At 38.2% G+C, this 24,142-nt stretch overlaps 1 protein-coding gene across 1 annotated transcript; it reads left to right on the top strand.

Moving 5' to 3' along the window:
• Positions 1-959: 959 nt before the first annotated feature.
• sh3bp2 (SH3-domain binding protein 2) lies at positions 960-21,269 on the top strand. The gene is made up of 15 exons (XM_063014709.1): positions 960-1,110; positions 1,802-1,890; positions 7,347-7,441; positions 9,138-9,277; positions 9,798-9,900; positions 12,064-12,181; positions 12,892-12,959; positions 13,999-14,081; positions 14,744-14,806; positions 14,899-15,418; positions 15,854-15,965; positions 16,361-16,416; positions 16,818-16,893; positions 18,543-18,602; positions 19,760-21,269. Exons 1-15 carry the CDS (start codon positions 960-962, stop codon positions 19,895-19,897), a joined length of 1,872 nt encoding a protein of 623 aa, XP_062870779.1. The 3' UTR covers positions 19,898-21,269.
• The last annotated feature ends 2,873 nt before the right edge of the window (positions 21,270-24,142 follow it).

Genomic DNA, 24,142 nt, shown 5'->3' with positions numbered 1-24,142 from the left:
TGAGTTGTACGTGATGCGTGATGTTGTGTTGTATGAATTAAAAGAGGCGTTTGCTTTGCAGTAGGGTCAGTGCATTCTGACAGTTGCTAATTACTTAGATTTTAGTGTCCTCGAATTGCATTATGTTCTGTCCAGTAATTAATAAACACTAATAGCCTAAACTTATAAGGTGGCATTAGGTGACATTACCGTGTACAGTGTTGGTGCCACAATGTTATTCTGTGGGTTTACTGGTATTCTAATTAATTCCAAAAACATTCCAGTAGATTGAGAGGTGATTCTCACATCAACACATCAAGACACGCTAACAGCTTTTTCCCCAGAGCTGTAACACTTTTTAACCAAAGTTGTTCTCTTGGGCAAATGTTGGTAAATACTGGTTAACAGTCCGTGTGCTGTCGGGTCTGTTAAATATGTTCTATGTTACATGTCATACATGTGTAATTATCTGTACTATTATGTGTATTGTTTGTACTACTATGTGGACTATTGTGTGTATTATTGTGTGTATCACCAAAGCAAATTCCTCGTATGTGTAACATACCTGGCGAAATAAAGTGATTCTGATTCTGATTCTTCTATTGTTATTGGTGTAAGTGGGTAAGTAATGGGTAAGTGTGTTAAGCTCTATAATTGATTAATTTCCCGCTTTGCACACAAATCATAAGGTAATAAAAATAAATTAATACACAATAATATACAATAGATTTGCATTTAGATTTGCAAGTGAATGAGTTAGTGGTGCCTTGTGACAGACTGGTGCTCCGTCCAGGATGTAGGCTTCAAACCCACAACAACCCCAATCAAAATAAAGATGCTATTGCCACTAGACTGTGTTCCTGCCTGGATCCCATCGCTCGTGTACAAAGCAGATTCTGATCCATTTGGGCTCCTATGCAACATTATGATACCATGTTGTTGCACTAAAACGCGCTGAACACTAAAGAAGTACTGGAGATATGGTGAAGACTAGATTATCTCAAATATGTGCTGGTGAAGTCAGGAATGGCAGTGGGCATGGCGGTGATGATCAGCTGGACAAAGATATGGAAAAACAAGTTACTCAGCACCATTATCAAGCTATGATTGATAAAAGCCTTGGTCTTGCCAGTAGCCACTTACATTTATATGTACATTTACATTAGCCAAATATGGATGTAAAGCCCAGAAACGAAAGATGTACTCATGTGCATCAGAATACTGATGAAAATCTCAAGGAGGAAGATGATGACCACTGAGGAAGTTTATAAGCTGGCCAGAACAGAATAGGAGCTACTGAACCACATAGAGTCACGCAAGTTACGCTACTTTGGGCATGTGATGCGGCACCCACATGACAACATTAAAGGTCATGTTATGACAGGACTTGTGGAAGGACTCAGAACACGAGGAAGACCAAGAATGAGGTGGATTGAATTACAACATCGACTAGTCTGCTACAAGTAATATGATACAGAAATCATTGGAGAAACCATGCATGATGATGACCTAGTGATGTGATGTGATTCATTACTTGTCATAAAATGAGTCCAATGTTGTGTTTTTCACCAGACAGACCATTTTTACATTCTACATTATTCAACATCGAATCACCATTCCCACCAAATGATAACAGCACTTTACACTTGATAAGGACAGGACAGGAATTAGATAAACTTGCTTTAAAATGTGCCGCCCTGTGACAGTGCCACTTTAAAGATAACCTAGCTCTTCTATATTACACATTTTACCGACTATGGTTATATGTTTGTTTTTTTCTCCGGAACGTGTCTGGACAACTTTGTCTCTTGTCTCACTTCAGAAGACAGTGATGGTAACGTGGAAAGTCCCCCTCTTGGTTCAACAGCCAATAACCTTAAGCCCTGCGAGTGGGACCTGGCTAATGAGCGTGTAAGCATTAGGAAGTCTCTTACTGACTACAGTGTGTGTGTGTTCACACTGAAGCCCAAAAGAGGAAGTGACTTGCCAATGTGTGTGAAGCGTAGATCAGACGGCGCCTCTCTGGTTCCTCTGCTCTGACAGTTCCTGAAGCGTGTCTTTTCTTGATTCTCTCCATCAATGATCAGCATAGCTTCCGTAAGATAACATGGTAAAGAAGACTGGTGCGTATACATGGACCTACCAGTGAAGAACAAGAGATTGTTTGTTCATCCTCATCAAGCTCCTGTGAAAATGTGCCCGACAGATCGAAATATCATGTAAGTCTAAGTTGATTGTTGTTTCTAATGATCCTCTCGGTCTGACTTTTTACTATATGTGAGTAAATAATGGCATAATATTATCATACTGAGTCTCTTTGGATGAACGTTGGAGTCGGCTGTGTAGCTCTTAAAAGTGAAACCCAAGTTGCGATGCACTTCTGTAAAACCTGAACCTAAAACCAGCAGTTTTGTTGGTCTAAAAGATAATAATGTGATAATTTTTTCTCTTGATCATAGTCACAGGCTTTTGAGGTTTTATGGTCAGGTTTCTCGTCACATAGATTCCAAGGTCTTAAATGTCAAAAGGTCTATGTTTATGGATGGGGGGGCTCATCCACATGCTCCATGTCAAGCTCCTGATTTTTTTAATATATTAACCATCCAGGGCTGCAGTTAGTGCATCTGATCTGTCATTTGCTGACCAAGAGTAATTAAACTGGTGGAATTAAATCTAGCTCCTGGCTGCTTAGCATTAAACCCTGCATCCCCATCACCCCTTTGAATATAAGACTGAGCACAGTTTATCAATTCATTCATAATGTTGGCACTCTAAATTATCAGAATGTAAATAGAAATGTTTTCATTTGTGCTAAGTTTGTGCTGGTCTTCATGTCTGGTCTGTGAGTTGTTCTGTCACTCTGGCATGCTCTTAAGTGTGTTTTTTAAAATGATATTTTTCCCATTACATTGAACATGGAAAAAGGTGGATGCCCCAATAAATTACCCATGGATTAGTACAAATGATAACATTGTGTAAAATAAAGTAATTACAACTGATAAAGAATCTGAGATTTGTTGGGGTTTTAACTTTTGGTTAATATTCAATTTACATCATTATGATTGGGTATAAAAGGAGGATCCACCAAAGGCGCAAACAAAGATGGGTCATGGCTCACAACTTTGTGCCAAACTTTGTAAGAGAACTGTCACTCACGTTTAAAAAAAAATAATTTTCAATGCATGATTGCAAATGAGTTATGTCTTTTACCATCTACTGTTCCAGAAGTTTCCCCCGTGCACAAAGCGAGATTCATAAAAACATGGTTTGACAAGTTTAGTGTGAAGGAAGCCTAGTTTAAAAAAACATCATTGCAAATTATTTAGATATTATTTATGCATAGACAGTGGTAGCCTAGTGGGTAGAGCTTTGGGCTATCAACCGAAAGGTTGAGAGTTCGAATCCCAGCTCTGCCATGCAGCTTCCAAAACAAGCTAGGATACGCAAAGATAGAATTCCATTGTACTGTACACCTGTATATGTATATATGACAAATAAAGGCATTCTATAATATTGTAAAAAGATAAAATCGTGAGAAATCTCAGTGTAGAGCAGGGCCAGAAACCACTGTGCATGATACTCAAACCTTAGACGACATTGCATTCAAATTCATCATTCTACTGTGGTAATAATAGCAGTGGTAGCTCAGTGGTTAAGGTACTGGGCTACAGATCAGAAGGTTGCTGGTTCAAGCCCCACCCTTGCCAGATTGCTGTTGTTGGGCCCCTGAACAAGGCCTTTAACCCTCAATTGCTTGAATTGTATACTGTCACAACTGTAAGTCGTTTTGGATAGAGTATTGTTAAAAAATAGATGCTAAATATTATTTTTACAAATCTGTCAATACTCTAATGAGAATTGACTTAGATGAGAGCTTAGATAAGAATGTATTAAGTGCACGCTTTAATATTTCATTTTCTTTTAGCTACATGGTCAAGCAAAGTCAGTTTTACCGAATACATGTTTGTGCCCTGATTAACATTGGGAAATCAGTGTGCCTTTGTCTAAAAAATTAAAACGGTCTTGTCTAGACCACAGATTCAAATTAAAACTGTCTCGTCTAGACCACAGACACACGTCAGAATGTGCACTTTCACCTGCCTGCTCGGTAATGGACAATTAAACCCACACTCTGATAAACCATGTACACTTGAGACTTTTGGAAATTTATTTTAGGTGGCTCTGTAAAGTGCTTTTCAGACTAAAGTTTGGTAGTTCAAAGTAGTTCAACACTTTCTCTTCCCCATTGCTTGCATTTAACTACCCACCTCCCAGTTACTAGCACAAATAAAGAACACACGATGAGTCAGAGCTGCTTGCAGAAGCTGAATGTCTGTTTGTGGGACTATAAACATGTAGGCGAGCATCTTGTAGCATTTAAACAGCAGCCCACTCATACATTTTCTAATCGTGCAGTAAGGTATTTGGTGTGTTACAATTTAGACAATTTGCTGCGTTTTCACTTCACTTGAATGTAATTTAAAACAGAGAATTTCCTCCTATGCCCATATTTGAAAAGGGGAAGTGATGCAGGGGAAAGCAATGAAAACCACTAAAGCAGAAAGACTTTTAATTACCTTTAGTGTTAATTGAATATGTTTTTACAAATTGTACAATTTAAAAACACAAGCATGTACACTGAATCCAACATATGTTTACAATATGAAGTATTAGAAAGATAGCTGCCTTCACATTCTAGGAGAATGCAGTTTAAATACCTTACCACATAAAAAATAAACATTTCAAATCATCCAACATAACCTGACCATAAGGGCGTGAAAGAAAGTTGGACATCAGGTGAGACCAGATTTAACATTAACAAAAGAGCAATCTTGGTTTTCCCCTGCATCACTTCCTTTATTTAAGGGCGGCACAGTGGCTCGGTGGGTACCACTGTCGCCTCACGGCAAGAAGTTCCTGGGTTCTTTTTGGGTCTGGGTCCTTTCTGTGTGGAGTTTACATGTTCTCGCCATGTCTGTGTGGGTTTCCTCCAGGTGCTCTGGTTTCCTCCCACAGTCTAAAGACATGCAGTATATAGTGTTTAAAAAAAAAAAGTGACTCATTATGGATTAAGAGGTAACAGGACGGTGTTCAGAGAAATTAAGCTATGACTCAATTCCATCTGCCATTTGTTTGAACACTGTTGTAACTGTTGTTAAGTCAGCAATTGCAAGTAGTTGTTTTAATTTGAGGAATATTACAAAATCCTGAGTAAATCAAATATTACAGTAGTTAGTTGTGACAGCCTCTTCATCAGTCATGTCTCTGCTGTCAGTAAGAACACTGAGATTAAGTCACCACAATAAAAAGAAAGGATCATCTTTATATACCGCTGTTGATTTTACGTACTCTTTAACCATTGCTTTTTATATAGACAGAATAATTTATTCCAGCCAGTGTAGCTGGTGGGGACTTTTCTAATAAAGAACAGCAACAAAGGTACTGGGGACCTGGGTTCGATTGTTGTTTCAGTGGGTCTAGTGCCTCCTGAAAACAATAGGCACAAGGCAGGAATGCACCCCGGACAAGGCTCAGATACATCACAGGGAATCACAAACTCATTGCCACCCGGGGATAATTTAGAGCAGCCAGTTCATGCTCTGCTTGTTTTAGATTTGTTACAGACAGTGAACCCAAGTGAAAATCCAAACCCCCAGGACCCATGTTGCTGTGTGGTACTCACAATACCTGCTGGACCACCCTGCAATAGTTGTTGATGTGAAAATGTGAGAGTTAATGGATTGGTTAGGAAAGTTTGGAAATGTTACCAAGTAATTATATCTTTAGACACTAATAACATGGTGAGCTCAATAAATTAACTGAGAATCTAAATTTATAACACTAATCGTCTTTAACAGCTGGGCACAATAGGCATTTATAACATTTTCCATCTTACCCGATGCAGTCAGTGAGTTTGAAAATGACTTCTGTGAGGGATTTTATTATATTGCATATATGTTGTTTGAGTTGATGCTTTGAACTGCTGGTCCAAATGTAAATCTATATATTTTGCTAATTGACATCATATTGGGAATTGTATATGTCTACTGTCGTATATGTCTGTAAGTTGTTACTTAATGTAACATTGCCTTTTTTTAGGTATTATGAGTACATATTTACATACAGGGGAATTGTTAAAGTGTTTTAAGAGTGAGTGGCTCTGGTGTGGGTTTCTAACCTCACAGCTGCTAAAATCTATCTGGAATTCCCCACACACTTTGACCCAGACTTGTATATTTAGGACAAATGTAGCCAGTTGACTACAAATACTGCTTTTCAGTTGTTTTGATGTACACTGACGAGGCATAACATTATGACCATTGACTGGTGAAGTAAAAAACACTGATTATCTCTACATCACGGCACCTGTTAGTAGGTGGAATATATTAGGCAGCAAGTGAAATCCTGTTTGACTGTGGACAATGTCAATGTTACATCAGCTTTTTCTGTAATTGTTTTATGATGGTCAGAGTCATGATACTTCACCTGGAAATGATTAATTATCATTTATAAACAAGACAGTATAATTATATATTATACAGTCAGGTGTACATCATACATTTAACCTTGCTTCACTGGCATTTGTTACGTAGGTGGTGTATCTTATTTTAACTTTGTTGCACCTACACAACACATGTGGGGTAGGAAGCCTCTGATGTGAATTACGACTCGGATACTGTGTTTTCCACTTCGTTTCTAACTCCCTGGTGAAAACAAACACAACTACAAAAGGTTTTTTTTACTTTCATGTGGCTGGAAGTCAAGGATAATAAGGGGTCAACAAGGATTTGTGTCGCAACCAAGTCGACCCATGCCGATTATGGTGTCTAAAGATAGCATCTGGATAAAAAAATATTCAAGTTGGTGTCTTTTGCAGAAGTTTGGTCACATTCTCAAGTCAGCATAAGATAAGTGTAAAAAAAAGTCCACATTTGCTCCAACTCTTATTTCTCTACTCTGGAGTAATGTTCTGGATTGGCATGGTTTAGTTTCGTGTGGTTTTTCCGGGGTTAAAATAGTCCCGTGGCAGCGGATAATTTCTCAGCTCCACCCAGAGCAATTTGGTAGAATCAGACTCTGAGATCTTGACTTTTCTTCTCCCTTTGCTGCCCGATATGCCAGCATGTGCATTTGCAGACTGGCCTTCAGTCCCCAGGTGTCACGTGTTGGCTTTGGAAAAGCAAACGCCGCTGGAAATTTGTGACCCACAGCACGATCAAGAGCACAGTAGGGGAGTGTGCATTCCATGGGAAACGTGTTGTTTCCTGCGTTTCCTGTCTTGGCTTTGTTAGGTTCTGGGTCAGTGTTTGGCTGGTGGAGGGGTTGAGCTAATCAGACAGGCTTTAATAGAAGTAATGATTGCTTAGTCTTATGTGGATCTCATCCCAGATGTAACCTCAGCTGCCAGCATGTTCAGTGAGGGAATGGCTGGGAAGGGCATTAGGAGGCAGATCAGTAAGAGGTAAGTGGACTGAAGAAACAGAGAGAGATTTTATACGTTGTTAGAGAGCTCTGGATGTGAATATTGTGTTTTGAGATTGTTTTTTCATGTTGTTTTGCACTTTTGGAATCTGACTTGCACTTTAGTTTTACGCCTTGTGTTTGTTGTGCACTTGCGGCTTATGCTGGAGTTTACAGAGATGACTAAGGTACCAAAAATGTTACTTAAGCTTAAAATAAAATCACTCACATAAAATATTCATCTAGATAACTGCTTAAAGAGGTTCAAATAATGCATTGTAATTCATCTCAAAACATATAACAGAAAAAATTCTGAGAAACGCAGACCAGTGACATTACTGTGGTTGTATCACGAAGGAAGAGCTTCCAACAATTATTGTGGTGGCATAACCTAGAAGTGGCATGATTTTAAAGCGAAAAGGCAGTCTTCTTCCCCTTGCATGACACAGAGATGATGACATAACTGGTCCAGTTTTCTTGTTCAGTTTTTTTTTCCTCATAAAAAGGTATGGTAGACTTTTTCGAGCCTAACCTGGAATTTCCACTTTAAGCAAAGTAACAAACAGTGTATTAGTGTTTGCATGACCAGTGGTGACAAGTGTTTTTTTAAAAACCTACATTAAAAATCTTGTATCATATCCCATAATCAAAACTGTGCACTACACAGCAACCTAAAGTTACATTCCCATTAAACCGCTTAGGACTTCATAATCACCACACAGAAACACAATAGTTGTAATAAAGTAAACTGACAAGATGTTTGGTACTGTACCTTATACAATAATATTAGTATGAACAAATACTAATAGCACCAATATGCTTTTAGATATTTTAAATATTTATGATGTGTGTGAGAACTGTGGTATGTCTATTTCACCGTTTAGTGTGTATGGTTATGCGACTGCGTATGTTTTGGTTCTCATGTTATTAAAAAGCACATATGTTAAATTTTCAGTTGATCTAGTCTTACACTGCAAGCAAGCTTTACATTTGCTTAAAAACTGCAGGGCCCTTAAGAGCTCGAACAAAGTTTGTTGCTGATTACACAGACACAGAAAAGCAGAGACAGAGTTTTTGTTTTGTATAAAAGCCTTTAAGCTCAGGCACCCAGGTGGCGCAGCGGGAGGTTCCGCTAGTACACCAGCGCCGAGATTCTGAACTCCTCAGTCCGAAACTCAGCATTGCCACCGGTTGGCTGGGCACCTTTTAGTGGGCATAATTGGCAGTGCCTGCAGCAGACATTGTTCCGCTAGGGTGGAATGACCGGACTATGTGGGTGGGGTCTTCAAACGCTGTGTAAGGACCCTGATTAGCAGATAGAGAAGTACCTGTGCAGAGTGCATAGGTGAAAAAGAGTTCTGCTAAGGGCTGCACGCGGGCCAGAGGAGGCGTGAGCAGCAATATACCCACCTCGATCGGATCCTCCAGCAGCGGAAGACGAATTGACTACACTAAATTGGGAGAAAATTGGAGTAATGCATAAATAAAAATAGAAAAAAAAGCCTTGAAGACCATAATGATGTAAAACTTGCTTGTCTGTGGACAGTGTCCCCTGTGATTCAGAAGCTTTTCATTTATGGTTTTTAGTGTTTCTTTTATTGTACCTGACAAATCCAGACAAATTTCCTTTCAGCATAAGGTGGGAGTTAGGAAATCAGAATTTTTTGGGTTAAAGGAAAATCTTTTCTTTATTCTAGAAACATGGCAGTTGCACCGATTTCCTGGCCCAACCCGATGAGGGCTATTGGAGCTCAGAACCTTCTGACTATGCCTGGAGGAGTCACCATGGCTGGGTATCTGCACAAGAAAGGAGGAAGCCAGTTCAGCTTAATGAAATGTGAGCAATCAAAGGTGTATGCCTGTTTTTTTATGGACAGCTAGACTTTATGTCTAAAGTATGTGGACACCTGACCATGAACTTGCTGGACATTTTATTCCAAAATCATAGGTATTCTGGGAAAAAATTTACCAACTGTGACCCATACCAGGATAACGCTGTGAATACATTTAGCTTTAGGGTTACTTATTAAATGCTTAGATTTATTCCTTTTACTAGATATAGTCCACATAACAGTTATATAATTAGGTAATTATTAAGGTATTTCATGATGAAAAATTGAACAATAAATTGAAAGTAAATCAATTGCTAAAAATAAGTTGTTGTTTATGCAACACACAGTTTCACCATTAAGTATAGCCTGACACCTAACCAGCCATATGCTGTTTAACCAAAATTCCTTTGACGAAAGTACCTTATTTTTTGTACCCAAATGATGGAGTTTTAAAATTTGGTAAATGGCAAACTGAATAATTGGTTTAAAATTTTTGTTCATTTTTGTTTACTTTTTATTCCACAGGGCCTCTGCGCTACATTATAGTTCACAAAGGCTGTGTCTACTATTTCAAGACCAGCACCTCTGCTACGCCACAGGGAGCATTTTCACTTAATGGTTACAACAGGCAAGTTCCACCCACCAGCATCTCATTTACGAGCCGTGTGAGGGCTTTAACATGTTGCACTTATTTAAGTACTCTGACCTATAAAGATGGAAAAGGTGGTCAGCCTGTAACACCGAAGCAGAGGTGCAGCTAAGTTCACAATGTGCTTTTGCTGTAAGGTAGCGTTTGTCTTTGCATGCTAGTTTAGCCACATCCTGTCCCCAAATGAGCTCTGTATGTGCAGACCACATATGTCTAAAGGTGTGCTGGTTTTGGTTATTTCTCAGCTGCACTTATGTAGTTTGTCATGAGTAATTGTGAGTGTAGCATGTTTTACTCTTAATGGTTACGTCTGGTTTTCAATGGTTACGTCAATGGTTTTCATAAACGATATGGCCAAAAGTGTTTGGATGCCTGACCATGAACTTGTCAGACATCTCATTTTAAAAACAAATGGTATTAAAATAGTGTGATCTTTTCTAAGAAGGCAACTTACTACGCTTTGAAGTATGTCTGTGGGAATTTGTGCCCATTCAGTCAAAAGAGCTTTTATATGTCTGGGTACTGATGTTGGTCAAGAAAGCCTCAACTGATTTTTCAGTTCATTCCAAAGCTGTTCAGTGGGTCAGAGCCTGAGGTCAGGGCTCTGTGCAGGACACTGGAGTTTGTTTAAACCAAACTTTTCTTCATGTCTTTACAGAGCTTGCCATGTGCACAGGGGTATTGTCATGCTGGAACAGTATGGAGCTCAAACGCTGCCATAAGTATTTGAATCTGAATTTTATACATTTGAAATATTTCAATCTGAATTTTATAAATTTGAAATATTTAATGGCGTAATTTATAAATTTGAATTTTAACAATGCTTTTTTTGTGATTTGAACTTGTGAGGTGGTGAAATTTGCTGTTGAAAAAATTTCATTTCAAAATTACAACTTACAATTTTCAGATTTTAAAAATTCAGATAAAAAAAATTCAGATTCAAATTCAAATCTCAGAAATACGAATTCAAGCTTGAGGTGAAACATCCGGGTTTCCCAGGAAAAGTAAACTTTCCAGAGCGATCGAACGCAGCATTTAACCAATCACAGCGCTGCCTCACCTGCGTTCATGTCTGTGGAGGAGAAATGAATCCCAATGAGGTAAGTGCATCCAATTTTAAATAAACGGTTGACACTTTGGATGCACTTACCTCATTGGGATTTATTTCTCCTTAGTATTAGTATTACTCTTAATAATCAGATGAATAAATAGACAGTCTATATGAGGACAAGTATGTGGACACTTAATAATGAGCTTGTTGAACATTCACTTTTAAAACCATCAGCATTAATTTGGAGGCTCCATGCAAACCACTGGAGTTCCTTTACACTAAATTTACCAAACCATGTGTTTGTGGACCTCACACTGTGCACCGACACAGTCTTGCAGAAAATTAGCTCTTCTTAATGTATTGCCATGGAGTTGGGAGCATATCATTTATTTCAGATATGTGGCTAATACACTTAAACACAATAATTTGGTGGGTTGTCCACACACATTGTTTTAGATACAATTTAAGTTAATAGTTTCCATACACTTCCAAGGGATATGTCATGAATGTCACAATGGTCTTGAAATTTGATTGATTGCACTTTATAAATGTTGTATACTGGGTCAGAAATATCCATACATCAAGATAAAATATTAAACTATTTGTCCAGTTTTTTTATTACAATGCCTCTGCCGAGTGCACTTTTAATGCACACTGGCCAAGGACGGCAATAGGCTAGCTCCTTCCTCTTCTGAGAGATCTTTTTACCCACCAGCATCGGATTCCTATGGGAAGCTTTAACGCAGACAGAAAAGCATTTCCTCTGTATTCCTTTTTGGATAATGATAACATCTTAACCAGACTGTAAATATTGATGCTGCAGCAACAGGGAGATTACTCTCTATCTGGACTTTCCTCGCCTAGACATGGTTACTTAGTTTCTCACTCAGCTGTGTGGAACCCAGGCTAATAATTTGACACAGGTCTCCACGGTGGTGGGCATTTGACTGCTGCACCACCAAAGCATCCTGTCCATATGCTTGAAAATTAGGGATAAAATTAACAAGGAAGGTTTTTTAAAGTAATAATTGCATGTAGCTTCTTAACCAAATTTATTCTTATTTCTAAAGTAGGTTGTGTTTGTTTGACAGGGTCATGCGAGCATCAGAGGAAACAACGTCCAGCAACGTTTTCCCATTTAAGATCGTTCACTACAGCAAGAGACTCCGGACATGGTATTTCTCAGCCGCCAGTGAGGAAGAAAGAAGGGTAAAACTTGTATAAAACATTCAATTTTAACCATGTCTGTCTTGATTAGAAAAAGATTTACTAATGGGTTGTAATTTCGCCAAAATTGACTGAATACACCCTCTTAAATTTAATTCATACCTATTGCTATCAGGTTTACAATCAAGCGTACCATACAACCCTGCAATCTCCATAGACAAACCCTGGTAAATAGAATTGGCCATACAGAATTGTAACATGTCCAGTTTGGGTCAACTCTATCAAGGCAAAAATCTGACAGTCAGCTGTTAGTGCTGTTACTGCAAATTATCACTAAAACACATTATGGGTTTAGATAATCTGTTATCATCTGTAACAGAGGAGAGCCTTTCCTGTTTTGGCCTGATAATATCCCACTCTACAGAGCAATGTACATGCTTGTGGAGTTTGTTCAACTTATAATGCCGTTTTGGCTGAATGGAAGTAAATCAATTTAGTCATGTTCAAAAGTCTATTGGAAAGCCTTTCCAGATGAATAAGCAACAGGGGAGCAAACCATGTAGTGTTCAGTGTTTTTATGAGAAGTACATATTGATGTTTTGGTTGTCCACATAATTTTGAGCATGTGGTATATGTAAAACAAATGTGAACGAAATATATGTTGATTTGTAAAATAAATACATTTATAAATACAAATAATATAAAAATTTAAACTATTTGTTATTAATGTATTGGGTTTTGATTTTGAACAGAAATGGATGTGGTTTTTAAGGAAAGAGATTAACCACTACAACAACAAGAAGGATTTTCTAGACCTAAGGTGACTTTTTAATTATGTATTTTTTAACCACTAGTGGCACTGTAGAGCATCTTAGACTAAAGTGAGCAATTACAATAGTGCATTATGTGTTTTGATGGAATAGGTAATATGAAGGGGTAATGTGAAGCACATATTTACTAAAATCACTTAACCTAATAAACCATTAAATAGAGCTATTAATGTCTTTTCTCTTCTGCTCTCTATAAGAACCTGAAGTTAAGTTAACGTGAGATAATATCAATTTGAATCAAAACATTTCTTAATATTTGATACAATTCTACTTACTGCCAGTGCTGTATAAAGTACCTACTACTTATGCTTAAATAAAAAGTGGAGCAGCTGAGTTTATTAAAAGACGTAGCGGCTGAGTACAGACAGAAATACGTGCAGGTGTAGACTAGACGAGATTGTCTGAGGAAGTGGGTACTATAGAAGCGTTTCTTCTTTTTGTCACTGAGCGCTGTATCAGTAACATCAACAGCTTTTTTTTAATAATAAAAACCCACACAAAAATATATGTCTTAATTTAGTAAGGACATTTTGTATTCTGCCAGCTGTACTAATAGTAGAAGAAAAAATGTCACCATCCTGGGCTGTATAGATAGAATAGAGAACAATTAAGAGAACAAGTAATGTAAATTCAACAAGCTACAAGTTCAAAACACATTATTATGAAAAGACTTAAAAAGAAACAGTGAAGGATCTGTATTTTTAGCATGTTAAAACTTTAGTTTTATAACTATTACCACTAAACATAAAACTGCATGCATGAACCTGGTTAGTTTTATTTACTCTAAACATTGTTTAAACTAACACAGACAAATTTAGCTTGAAAAACAATTACATGCCTATGTTTATACATTGTAGCACCCACCCTAAATAGTCATTTGGACCTTTGCAGAAGTAGATCTGCATTAGGTTTGTGTCTATATAACCACTTCCCTTTTCTAATAAAACTGTCCATTTATAACTAAGCAGTGATGTCTGGATTTTATAGTAGTGCTGGTTAATTCTGAATAAATCTGATGCTTTATTCTAGTGAATGTGACTCTGAAGAGAGTTTCTATGATCCAGTAGAAAGACCTCTGGACGTCAGTGATGCCCCAGAAGATCCTAATTCAGGTAGGGTGTGTGACTGACAACAAGCATTAAATGATATTAAATACATAGTTATGAAGAATAAGACCCTTAAAAAATTACACATTTTATTATGCATTTCTCTCCTTAACAGCTAACTTACTTGCTAACTGATAATAAACAACATTAGTCCTCATCTATTAGTGATCTATTTTACTACTTTAGGTATATTAATAAAGGCAAAATAAAAAAATCTGGCATAATGTATCGGATTGGTGATTGAAACTTTAAGCTTAACAAAAGTACTGTGATAGAGTAAATGATGTTTGGTTTATCATGCTAAAGTAAAATATTTGGTCTATTACTGATTACACTGTTTTTTGAACATTTTTACACATACCATAATGAAGCAAAGCCAAAGACTGTTTGACACATAGAAAATATAAATAAATACAATAATTTGTTTTGTAATAGATTTTATACTATTGTGCAGTTAAATGCAATGCAGTGGTAGTTCATCGGTTAAGGTATTGGAGTAGTAATTGGGCAAGGCCCTTAACCCTTAACTGCTTGGATTGTATTTGCTCAGAGTTGTAAGTTGCTTTGGATAAAAACATTGGTCAAGGTGTTCTGGAGGGTATAAGGGAGGCTCAGGAACAAGCAAAATTCAATTGAAATAATTAATATCAGTTTTTTTTTCATTGTAGAATTTGTAGTGCAAGATGAGGACAGTTACAGTGAGGACTATCTTATACCTGATGGACCTCCAGGTAAATGCAGTATTGTTTTATGCACTCTGACACTCTTTTTCACACATCTTTACATTAATAAAATACCAAACTTTGATGTCTGGCTTTTTCAGGTCGGCCCAAGGCTCCCTCCTACCCGCCCCCACCTGTGCCCCCTAACGATAAAGAAATAGTAGTTTCCAATTATGTCAAGGGTCTTCCACCACCCCCTCCACCCATCAGGACCCCCCCAATTCCAATCCACAGGCAACAAACCATTCCTATTCCAGGCCCCGGTATCCCCTTAGACAACTTGAAAAAAGGGCCTCCTCCACAGCTACCTTCTCCTTTAAAAAAGCCATTGTTGAGTCCATTGCCTGCTTCTTCACCGGAGCGTCCAAAGAAACTTATAATAACAACTCTTCCAGCATATGACAGAAAACCTCCTTTTCCTGTGACTGTTAACAACCAAGCCACTCTGCCCATCTGTCAGGACCTGGAGAAGAAAGTGGTTCTGAAAAGTGGTAATAAATTTAGTTCACAAACATCACCTGGGGAGAAAAAACTCAACCCACCACCACCATTGGGTTACAAGCCTGCTCCTCCCAACGTGCCCAAGCCTCCACTGCCAGGAACAAAAAAGCCATCTCTACAGTAGGTTTCCTTTTTCTTTGTTTTTTAGATGACTTGTTTAAGTGCAGTTTAAGTTCTAAACATCCTCACTGTTATTGTGTGTATTAACTGATTTTAGCTCATACTATTATAAATTATACCGTTCAAATATTTTCATCAACCACTTTATACTGGTCAGGGATGCAGTAGGCCCAGTTCCCAGTTCGGAAACACTGGTTGCAAGGTTGCAAGGCAGGAATACAGGAAAGGAAGAGAGCCAGTCAATCACAGGGTTTTAGGCAGATGTACATACACAATGTACTGTATGTAAATGTTTTTTACTTAAGGATGATTGACCAGCCCATTTGTTATATCCTAGTATTTTTGTCTGTGAGAATTGTAATTTCTAATTAGTGTAACCGAGTTTGTCTAATTAAAGCTATGAAGGTGCAAATTTTCACGTTTCTGTCCTCTCAGAAGATCTTCACCTGATGGCCAAAGTTTCCGGTCCTCTGTGGAGGAGAACCCATTAAAACAGAAAGGCAAATCAAAAAACGAGGATGAGGACTCGGATGATGATTATGAAAATGTAAGTAAACTTGTCCATGCCACCCACAGCTAGTGGGCACAAGTATTACAATGTAAGCGAGGATGTGAGTCACTTTCTCAGAAACACAGACAGAAACAGAACCAGACTTTGTGTAACATTGTTTTTATTTATTTTTGTATTTTCTATTAACTGCAATGTTTTTCTCTTATTTAATAAATAAAATCTCATCAGTAAAGCTGTTTTTATTGCGTTAGTTGTTGGGCTGATGTTTGCATAATAATGATGTAATGCTTTTGGTGAAAAATTAGGTAAGTAACACCAAGTTGGGATTGTTTACTATGATGTAACGGCCACATAGATGAAACTGGAGGAACAAGAATAATGAAAGTGTAAATTATATATTTATGTTTACATTTGTTCTTCTGCAATCTTAGGTTCAATTACCTGATTCTGTCTTCATCAACACCACAGAGACCAGCTTTGTAGAAAAGTAAGATGAAGAAATTTTCATGAAATATTTTTGATTGCATCTTGGTAATATGTCACAGCCACATAAATAGTAGAAGACTCAAAACTCTGATCAGGTTTAATCAAAACCACAAATAAACAACACTGCAGTGGGGTTCCCAGAAACATGTAGTATGCTGGCATAGACCACCAGCAGAAAATTGGAAAGGGCCAGGCAGTCCAGTATCTTAATTTTAGAGAAATAGCAGATTTGCCAGCAGCAGAGCTGGCAGATGTGAGAGTGAAAAACCATGAAATACCATGATATATGTGTGCGTGTGTGCATATATACTGTATATATATGTAAACTGACACATACATCTGCAAGGTTTTTTTACTCTCACACTGTTTATCATTAATAATACTTTCTTCCTCTTTCTGCAGGTTATTTAAGGAGATGCGCAACTCCCCACCGGACGGCCTTTACTGCATCCGAAACTCAGGAACAAAGACCTCAAAGGTGCAGCTCAGCACATTAAGTATACAGGAAGTCCTGCACACACATTTTTGATGTGTGTGTGTGTGTGTGTTTACTTTTGTGTGTATGCACTTGTTAATTTATGAGCACGTGTCTATGTGTAAATGTGCATGTGTGTTTGTGTGCATTTGTGAGCATGTGTAAGTGTGTTTGTGTGCATTTGTGAGCATGTGTAAGTGTGTTTGTGTGCATTTGTGAGCGTGTGTAAGTGTGTTTGTGTGCGTGTGTGAGCACGTGTAAGTGTGTTTGTGTGCGTTTGAGCATGTGTAAGTGTGTTTGTGTGCGTGTGTGAGCACGTGTAAGTGTGTCTGTGTGCGTGTGAGCATGTGTAAGTGTGTTTGTGTGCGTGTGTGAGCACGTGTGTGTCTGTGTGCGTGTGAGCATGTGTAAGTGTGTTTGTGTGCATGTGTGAGCACGTGTGTGTCTGTGTGCGTGTGAGCATGTGTAAGTGTGTCTGTGTGCGTGTGAGCATGTGTAAGTGTGTTTGTGTGCGTTTGTGAGCACGTGTGTGTCTGTGTGCGTGTGAGCATGTGTAAGTGTGTTTGTGTGCGTGTGTGAGCACGTGTGTGTCTGTGTGCGTGTGAGCATGTGTAAGTGTGTTTGTGTGCGTGTGTGAGCACGTGTAAGTGTGTTTGTGTGCGTGTGTGAGCACGTGTAAGTGTGTTTGTGTGCGTGTGAGCACGTGTAAGTGTGTTTGTGCGTGTGAGCATGTGTAAGTGTGTTTGTGTGCGTGTGTGAGCACGTGTAAGTGTGTTTGTGTGTGTGTGAGCATGTGTAAGTGTGTTTGTGTGCGTGTGTGAGCACGTGTGTGTCTGTGTGCGTGTGAGCATGTGTAAGTGTGTTTGTGTGCGTGTGTGAGCACGTGTGTGTCTGTGTGCGTGTGAGCATGTGTAAGTGTGTTTGTGTGCGTGTGTGAGCACGTGTAAGTGTGTTTGTGTGCGTGTGTGAGCACGTGTAAGTGTGTTTGTGTGCGTGTGAGCACGTGTAAGTGTGTTTGTGTGCGTGTGTGAGCACGTGTAAGTGTGTGTGTGCGTGTGAGCATGTGTAAGTGTGTTTGTGTGCGTGTGTGAGCACGTGTAAGTGTGTTTGTGTGTGTGTGAGCATGTGTAAGTGTGTTTGTGTGCGTGTGTGAGCACGTGTAAGTGTGTTTGTGTGTGTGTGTGAGCATGTGTAAGTGTGTTTGTGTGCGTGTGTGAGCACGTGTAAGTGTGTTTATGTGCGTGTGTGAGCATGTGTAAGTGTGTTTGTGTGCGTGTGTGAGCACGTGTAAGTGTGTTTGTGTGTGTGTGTGAGCATGTGTAAGTGTGTTTATGTGCGTGTGAGCATGTGTAAGTGTGTTTGTGTGCGTGTGTGAGCACGTGTAAGTGTGTTTGTGTGTGTGTGAGCATGTGTAAGTGTGTTTGTGTGCGTGTGTGAGCACGTGTAAATGTGTTTGTGTGTGTGTGTGTGAGCATGTGTAAGTGTGTTTGTGTGCGTGTGTGAGCACGTGTAAGTGTGTTTGTGTGCGTGTGTGAGCATGTGTAAGTGTGTTTATGTGCGTGTGTGAGCACGTGTAAGTGTGTCTGTGTGTATGAATTAATGTGTGTGTTGTTGTTGTTTAAACATACTCATTTTGTTTTTTGGATGTGTAGGTGATAGTTGTATGGGACGTCAGTCTGAACAAGGCCAGAAACTACCGCATCTTTGAGGAGGTCTGTGTCACATTTTCCAAACCATGAAGAACTAATATTACTACACATACACATACTACATGGAAATTTTTTTTATTGATTTTATAAAATGTAACCCCGATTCGAATCTGCTCTGCTACCGGTCGGCTGGGCGCCATTTAGCGGGCACAGCTGGCAGTGCCTGCAGCAGACAATAACTGGCCATCGAGTCTGCTGGGTGGGGAAACGATCGGACTAAGTGGGCGGGGTCTTCAAATGCTGTGCAAGGACCCTGGTTAGCAGAATGAGGCGCCTGTGCAGAAAGTGGATGAGCCTCATGTGCGAATCCACTTAAGCACGGGCGTAAAAGAAGGGGTCCGCTAGGACTGCGCACGTGTCGAAGGGGGCGTGGGGCAGGCGACCAGTTCTGCTTAATAAAGTGGTTTAAGATTTTACCAAAGTTGTGCCAGAAGCTTGTTGCTGGCTATCAAAGGGAACTGGTAAAAATTGCTAATTTTAGCCCAAATTGTCTATTCTGATATAAGTTGCCTGATTGTGGACAGTCTCATCTATGGTCCAGCAGCGTTTAATTTGTATCAGATCTGTTTTTATTGATTCTTATATTACATCTGACCATTCAGAAAAGTTTCCTTTTAACACAGGGTGATAGTTTTGTTATTTGCTTACTGCTAATTTTGTTTTTGTGTAATTTGAACGTTTTGGTGGATTTTGACCCCTGGGGTGATTATCCACAGGCTATTGCTGCTGGCCCATACCAATCAATAACACAAATGACGTCTACGGAAGTGTGTCCTTCCTGTAGCTATTCCTAGACTGCCTTTTACTAATTTAGTGGAATTTCTGTGGGTGGGCACAAACTTTTTATGGAATGGATAAAGATTAAGTCATTATGATTCTGATTTTTAATAAGTGCAGTAATGTTAACCCTGTTTGTATACGCTCAAAAGATCAGCAGCAATAGATTTTAGTTGTTGTATGTACAGTATATTGTTGACCCAGCATATTTTTAGTAAAGTGAATGCACCATGGCACGTGTCAAACTGTGTAAGAAAGTGTAAGAAAGTAAAACCACTGATGCAGTTTAGACATACAATTTAGACATCCAAGCAAATCTTAATGCTCAGCCCAAACGTCATTGTCCTAACTGGTCATTTTCCTCTTCCCTTCTTAATCTGTAGGAGGAAAATGTGTTCCTGGACACAGAAGTGACCTTCCCGTCTTTGGCAGCTCTAGTGGAATACTACCACATCAACCCACTGCCCAACCATGGCTCTCTGTGTCTACAACAGCCATACGGATACACACCACCCAGGTGACATCATCACCACCATGGTGATCCTCACATCATCATCTCATCGTATCTACAGCTACATGGTCTGGTTTTGACTTCCACTGCTGGTTACAGGAACCTCCAACAGCTGCTCCAGATATAAAGACACAGATAAACATGGATTCTTGTGATGTTATGAACTGATATTAAACCAAATCCTGTTGGATTTTCACAGTTGTGCAGATTGCACTCAACTGCTGTTGGTGAAATGAGACTGTTATTACCAGTTCAGCTACCTGGGCCATATTGCTGGGGGTTATGTAGCTATTCCTAGCCTTAATTTTGCACAAAAAACTATGCACATATATACACAACAGGAGAGCATTTGCCATTTGGAATCCATGTCCAGAGGAATATGGCTTTGCATTCTGTGTAAAAGCAATGGCATTCCTGTTTCTTTTAACAATACTATCAATAGTGCTCCATCTTAGGCTTTTGTTACACTGTATGAAATGAAGGCATTCAGCCACACCCTGCTAACAGGTGGAACTTTGTGGAAGCAAACTTTTTTTGTTCCAGCTTGACTGTGCCAATAAAGACATGGCTTGACAAGTTTAGTGTTGAGGAATCAAGTGGTCTGCTGACCTTGATGAATTGGAATGTCAGCTGTGAGCCAGGCCTTCTCATCCAGCATCAGTGTTAATTTTTCAGTTTGCACTTTAAAATCCTCTGGAGAGCGTTCCCAAAAGAGAAGTGGTTGCTATTGCAACTCCTTATTAATGTCAGTGGTTTAGGAACAGGATGTTTAACTCTCTTAAAAGCTAAAGATGAATCGGCTGCTATAGGTAAGTTGCCCCTTTGGTTGAAGTGAGTGAATTCATGAGTGTCTGTTGGCCAGCAGTAGTTTAGAAATGATAAAGCTGTTGAAAACTGAATGCAATTTTAATAGCTACAGACAAACATGAACTAACTGGATCTCAGAGGCACAAATGCATGTCATGACCCTTGTCTTTAACCTATGAATTATGAGTTTTAGTTTTGCTTAGGTGCTAAGAGTTTTTTGTATTTAACAATGCAATTTAAAAAGTGAGGTCACGCTGTGAAAAAAAGTTACAAAAAAGTTCTTCACTGAGTAAAAGGAGATGAAATTAACTTGCTTTTTAAAACTAATAAAAAATAAAACGCAAGTTACTTTTCAGTGGAGCCGGACTGTGTATCAAAATACTGAATTCATAACGCTGTTTATTGTCTGTATAGCACGTCCAGTCACTCGGCCCCACTGAGCATGTTCAAACTTTTTGTATATAAATATGCTTTGTGTACACTTCTCCTGATACTTTCTAAATCAAAATGTTCTTTCAGATCAATATTATAAACACTGCAAAAAATGTTTTTAAAAATGTACAGTTTTATTTAATACACAGTATGTCATTTTCTTTGTGAATACTTTTAAATTATATTAATTTTATTTTTCTACTTGTGTATTTGTTTAAGTCTTTTGAATTATCACTTGTAAAAATGCACATATGTAAATAAAAACATATTTTTACATTGTTTAATAATGTGTTGTCTGATACAGTGAATGCTATTCAAAAGAATTACACTTTTTATGTTAAGTTCACAAGTATGCAAACTGTCATCCCACAGGTAGGTTTTTTTGTTATTTGCATTTAAATAAAATCCAAAACCACCAAGCTAGGCACAGATCAGTGGGTTGCACTGTCATCTCACAGCAAGAAGGTCCTTGGTTCAATTCCCAGTGATCTGGGTACTTTCTGTGTGGAGTTTACATGTTCTCTCCATGTGTGTGTGTGTGAGTGTTTGCCCTGTGATTGAGGGTGTTTCCTTCCTTTCGCCCAGTAAATTGCACACACCCCGCGACCCTGACCAGAATAAAGCAGTGGTAAAACAGACAATGGATTAATGAATAATGTGTTCAGTTATAGTCAATAATTTTTTTAACTGATTGTGGCTGTTCCTGAAATAATGGCAGTAAGATACCAGTATACCCTGGATAGGGATCATCTAATTACTCAGACTTTAGGACAGAAAGTAGCCGAAACTTCCTAAAGGAAAATAACTTTTTTATGACCTCAGTTGCACAATGTTCTGGAAAGAAATAATAAAAGCAGAGTACATTAGTCATTTCTACATGAATCACATGAGCCTTACAAAAAGAATTGTTTTCTTGGATGAAAATTTGAGCACTTAGTTTCTATGATTAAGACATTTTCCATGGAATTAAGATTTGTTTTAAGCTGGACACTTAATTTGCTTCAGCTGTGATGTGTTATATAAACAAAACCAAGAAATCCAAGTGTTCATTGCTCCAAAAGAGCAATGGGTATAAGAAGATTACCAAGACCTTGTATATTTCTAGAGACTCCATTGGGAGTATTGTTCTGAAATTCCAAACTATTGACGTCATATCAAACCTGCCTGCTTTACTGCAAAAGACTTACAAGCTGAAGGCTGGGGCCAATGGGTCAGAAATACTAGGCTTATGACTAAAATAATGTTCTTGTCACAGCCAAGCATGAAGGTGGGTCAGTGATGTTGTGGGGATGTTTTTTCTGCTATCTTGACCATGTGACTGGCATCATGGACTCACAGAAACATTCCTGCACAGCATTTCATGTAGGAATGTTACGCCTTTTGTGGCAAAACTGAACCCTGGTCATAATTAGACTTCTAGCAAGACAATGATCTCAAGCACACTTTAAATTCAACCAAAGCTTGGTTAAGGATTTAGTCCTGAATGTTCTGGAGTGGCCTCTCAGTCTACAGATTTAAATCCTATAAAAAATCTTTGGTGGGCTGAATCTTTAAAGAAAGCACGAAAGCCTTCACATTATCATGTACATATACATACTGTATATACATATATACATATACATTACCATTTTGGTATCTAAAGTGTATTTTATAAGGAGTGCACATAAAAATTGTTTTGAAGGTGAAAGTATTTTGCTTATTTTTACTTACATTTAAACAAAATGTAAGTGCTTTTCATACAGTACGTCTACATTGACTAGTTTTTGGGACTTTCCACGATCTCAGTGGTTTTTGCTGACCACTACAAGTGTTTTTAAGAACTGTAACACGCTGAAAAGAAGAAGGGAAACAATGCACGTTATTCTGTTATTTGTACATAGATATATACACAGAGAGATGAAATCTTTAATGGAAATCTTGAATAAGAACATGCTGTTTTCTTGATTCGAGAAACTTTGACCAGTGCAAGTCTTTACCAGTGAATTAGCTTTTCCTTTTATCTAGAATTCTGCAGAATTATCACTTCACCAGCAGATGGCGCCAATCTCACTCTTCTGCTACTTCATTCATCTGAGTACATCTGTCTATAAAGAACATGTTAAAGTTGTATGTACATCACCCATCATTAACATTCACTACTAATTAAAAAAAATTTCTGGAAATGTAAAAAATGTAAATTTAGTTTTAAATCTATATTATCATTATTACTCATATTATTCTCATACTCATACTTTTATATGTACTTATTGCTCATTTAAGTAGATATATTTGCAGCCGTTGTTTACCTAATATAAATCTGGTCATAACAATTACTAGGAAATTCTAAAATGTGTGTACATTTTTCAAAAATTCAACATTTTACTTAAATTGTACTGGTCAAAATTCATTGAATAAAAAAAGCAAATGATCTCACTCACACAGCTCTCTATGTACAAGTGGTAAAAATGATAGAAACATGTGTAATGTGCTTTTCCTTCTCCTTTCCAGCATGTGACAATTCTTGAAAAACACTTCCACTGGTTAACAAAAGCCAGGTTCTGGAAAGTCCCAAAACTGTAATTAAAGAGTTACTCTATAAAAAACTCTTACATTTTGTTTAGATGTAAGTAAAAATTAAGCAAAAGATTAGACTTAGGAATTCAAGGGAACGGAACCGGATAGATTTTATAAATTGGAATGGTCTCACATCCATTCCTATGTGTTCTTCAGTCTGATTAAGCATGCAATCTTTGTACTTTTAATAAAGGGAAGCTTTGTATTTTTTAATATAAAATTAACATGACAAGCAATAAAGAATTTAGAGCCTAATTTTGGTAATGTTTTCCAAAGGTACCAATATTTGTGGAGGGCAGTGTATTACACTGGTACCATGCACAAAACTGATGTGTTTCTGCTGTAAGATCTGGTAATCTTGTCAGTGTGTCTAATATCATAGATTCACAGAAAAGAAATGTTCTGGCTTCTGTGGTGAAATTGAACATGGGTGATAATTAGACTTTCTAGCAAGACAATCATT

Source organism: Trichomycterus rosablanca, chromosome 18 (genome assembly GCF_030014385.1).
Source record: "Trichomycterus rosablanca isolate fTriRos1 chromosome 18, fTriRos1.hap1, whole genome shotgun sequence".
In the NCBI taxonomy this organism is placed as follows: Eukaryota; Metazoa; Chordata; class Actinopteri; order Siluriformes; family Trichomycteridae; genus Trichomycterus; species Trichomycterus rosablanca.
This window is presented reverse-complemented; position numbering and strand designations above follow the sequence as displayed.

Excerpts from the sequence above, each read along its gene's own strand:
- sh3bp2 (XM_063014709.1), top strand. The coding sequence starts at position 960 with ATGGTGAAGACTAGATTATCTCAAATATGTGCTGGTGAAGTCAGGAAT. Across the intron at positions 9,278-9,797 it reads CCAGTTCAGCTTAATGAAAT|GGCCTCTGCGCTACATTATA; the intron begins GTGAGCAATCAA and ends TTTATTCCACAG. Across the intron at positions 16,894-18,542 it reads CAGGAACAAAGACCTCAAAG|GTGATAGTTGTATGGGACGT; the intron begins GTGCAGCTCAGC and ends TTGGATGTGTAG.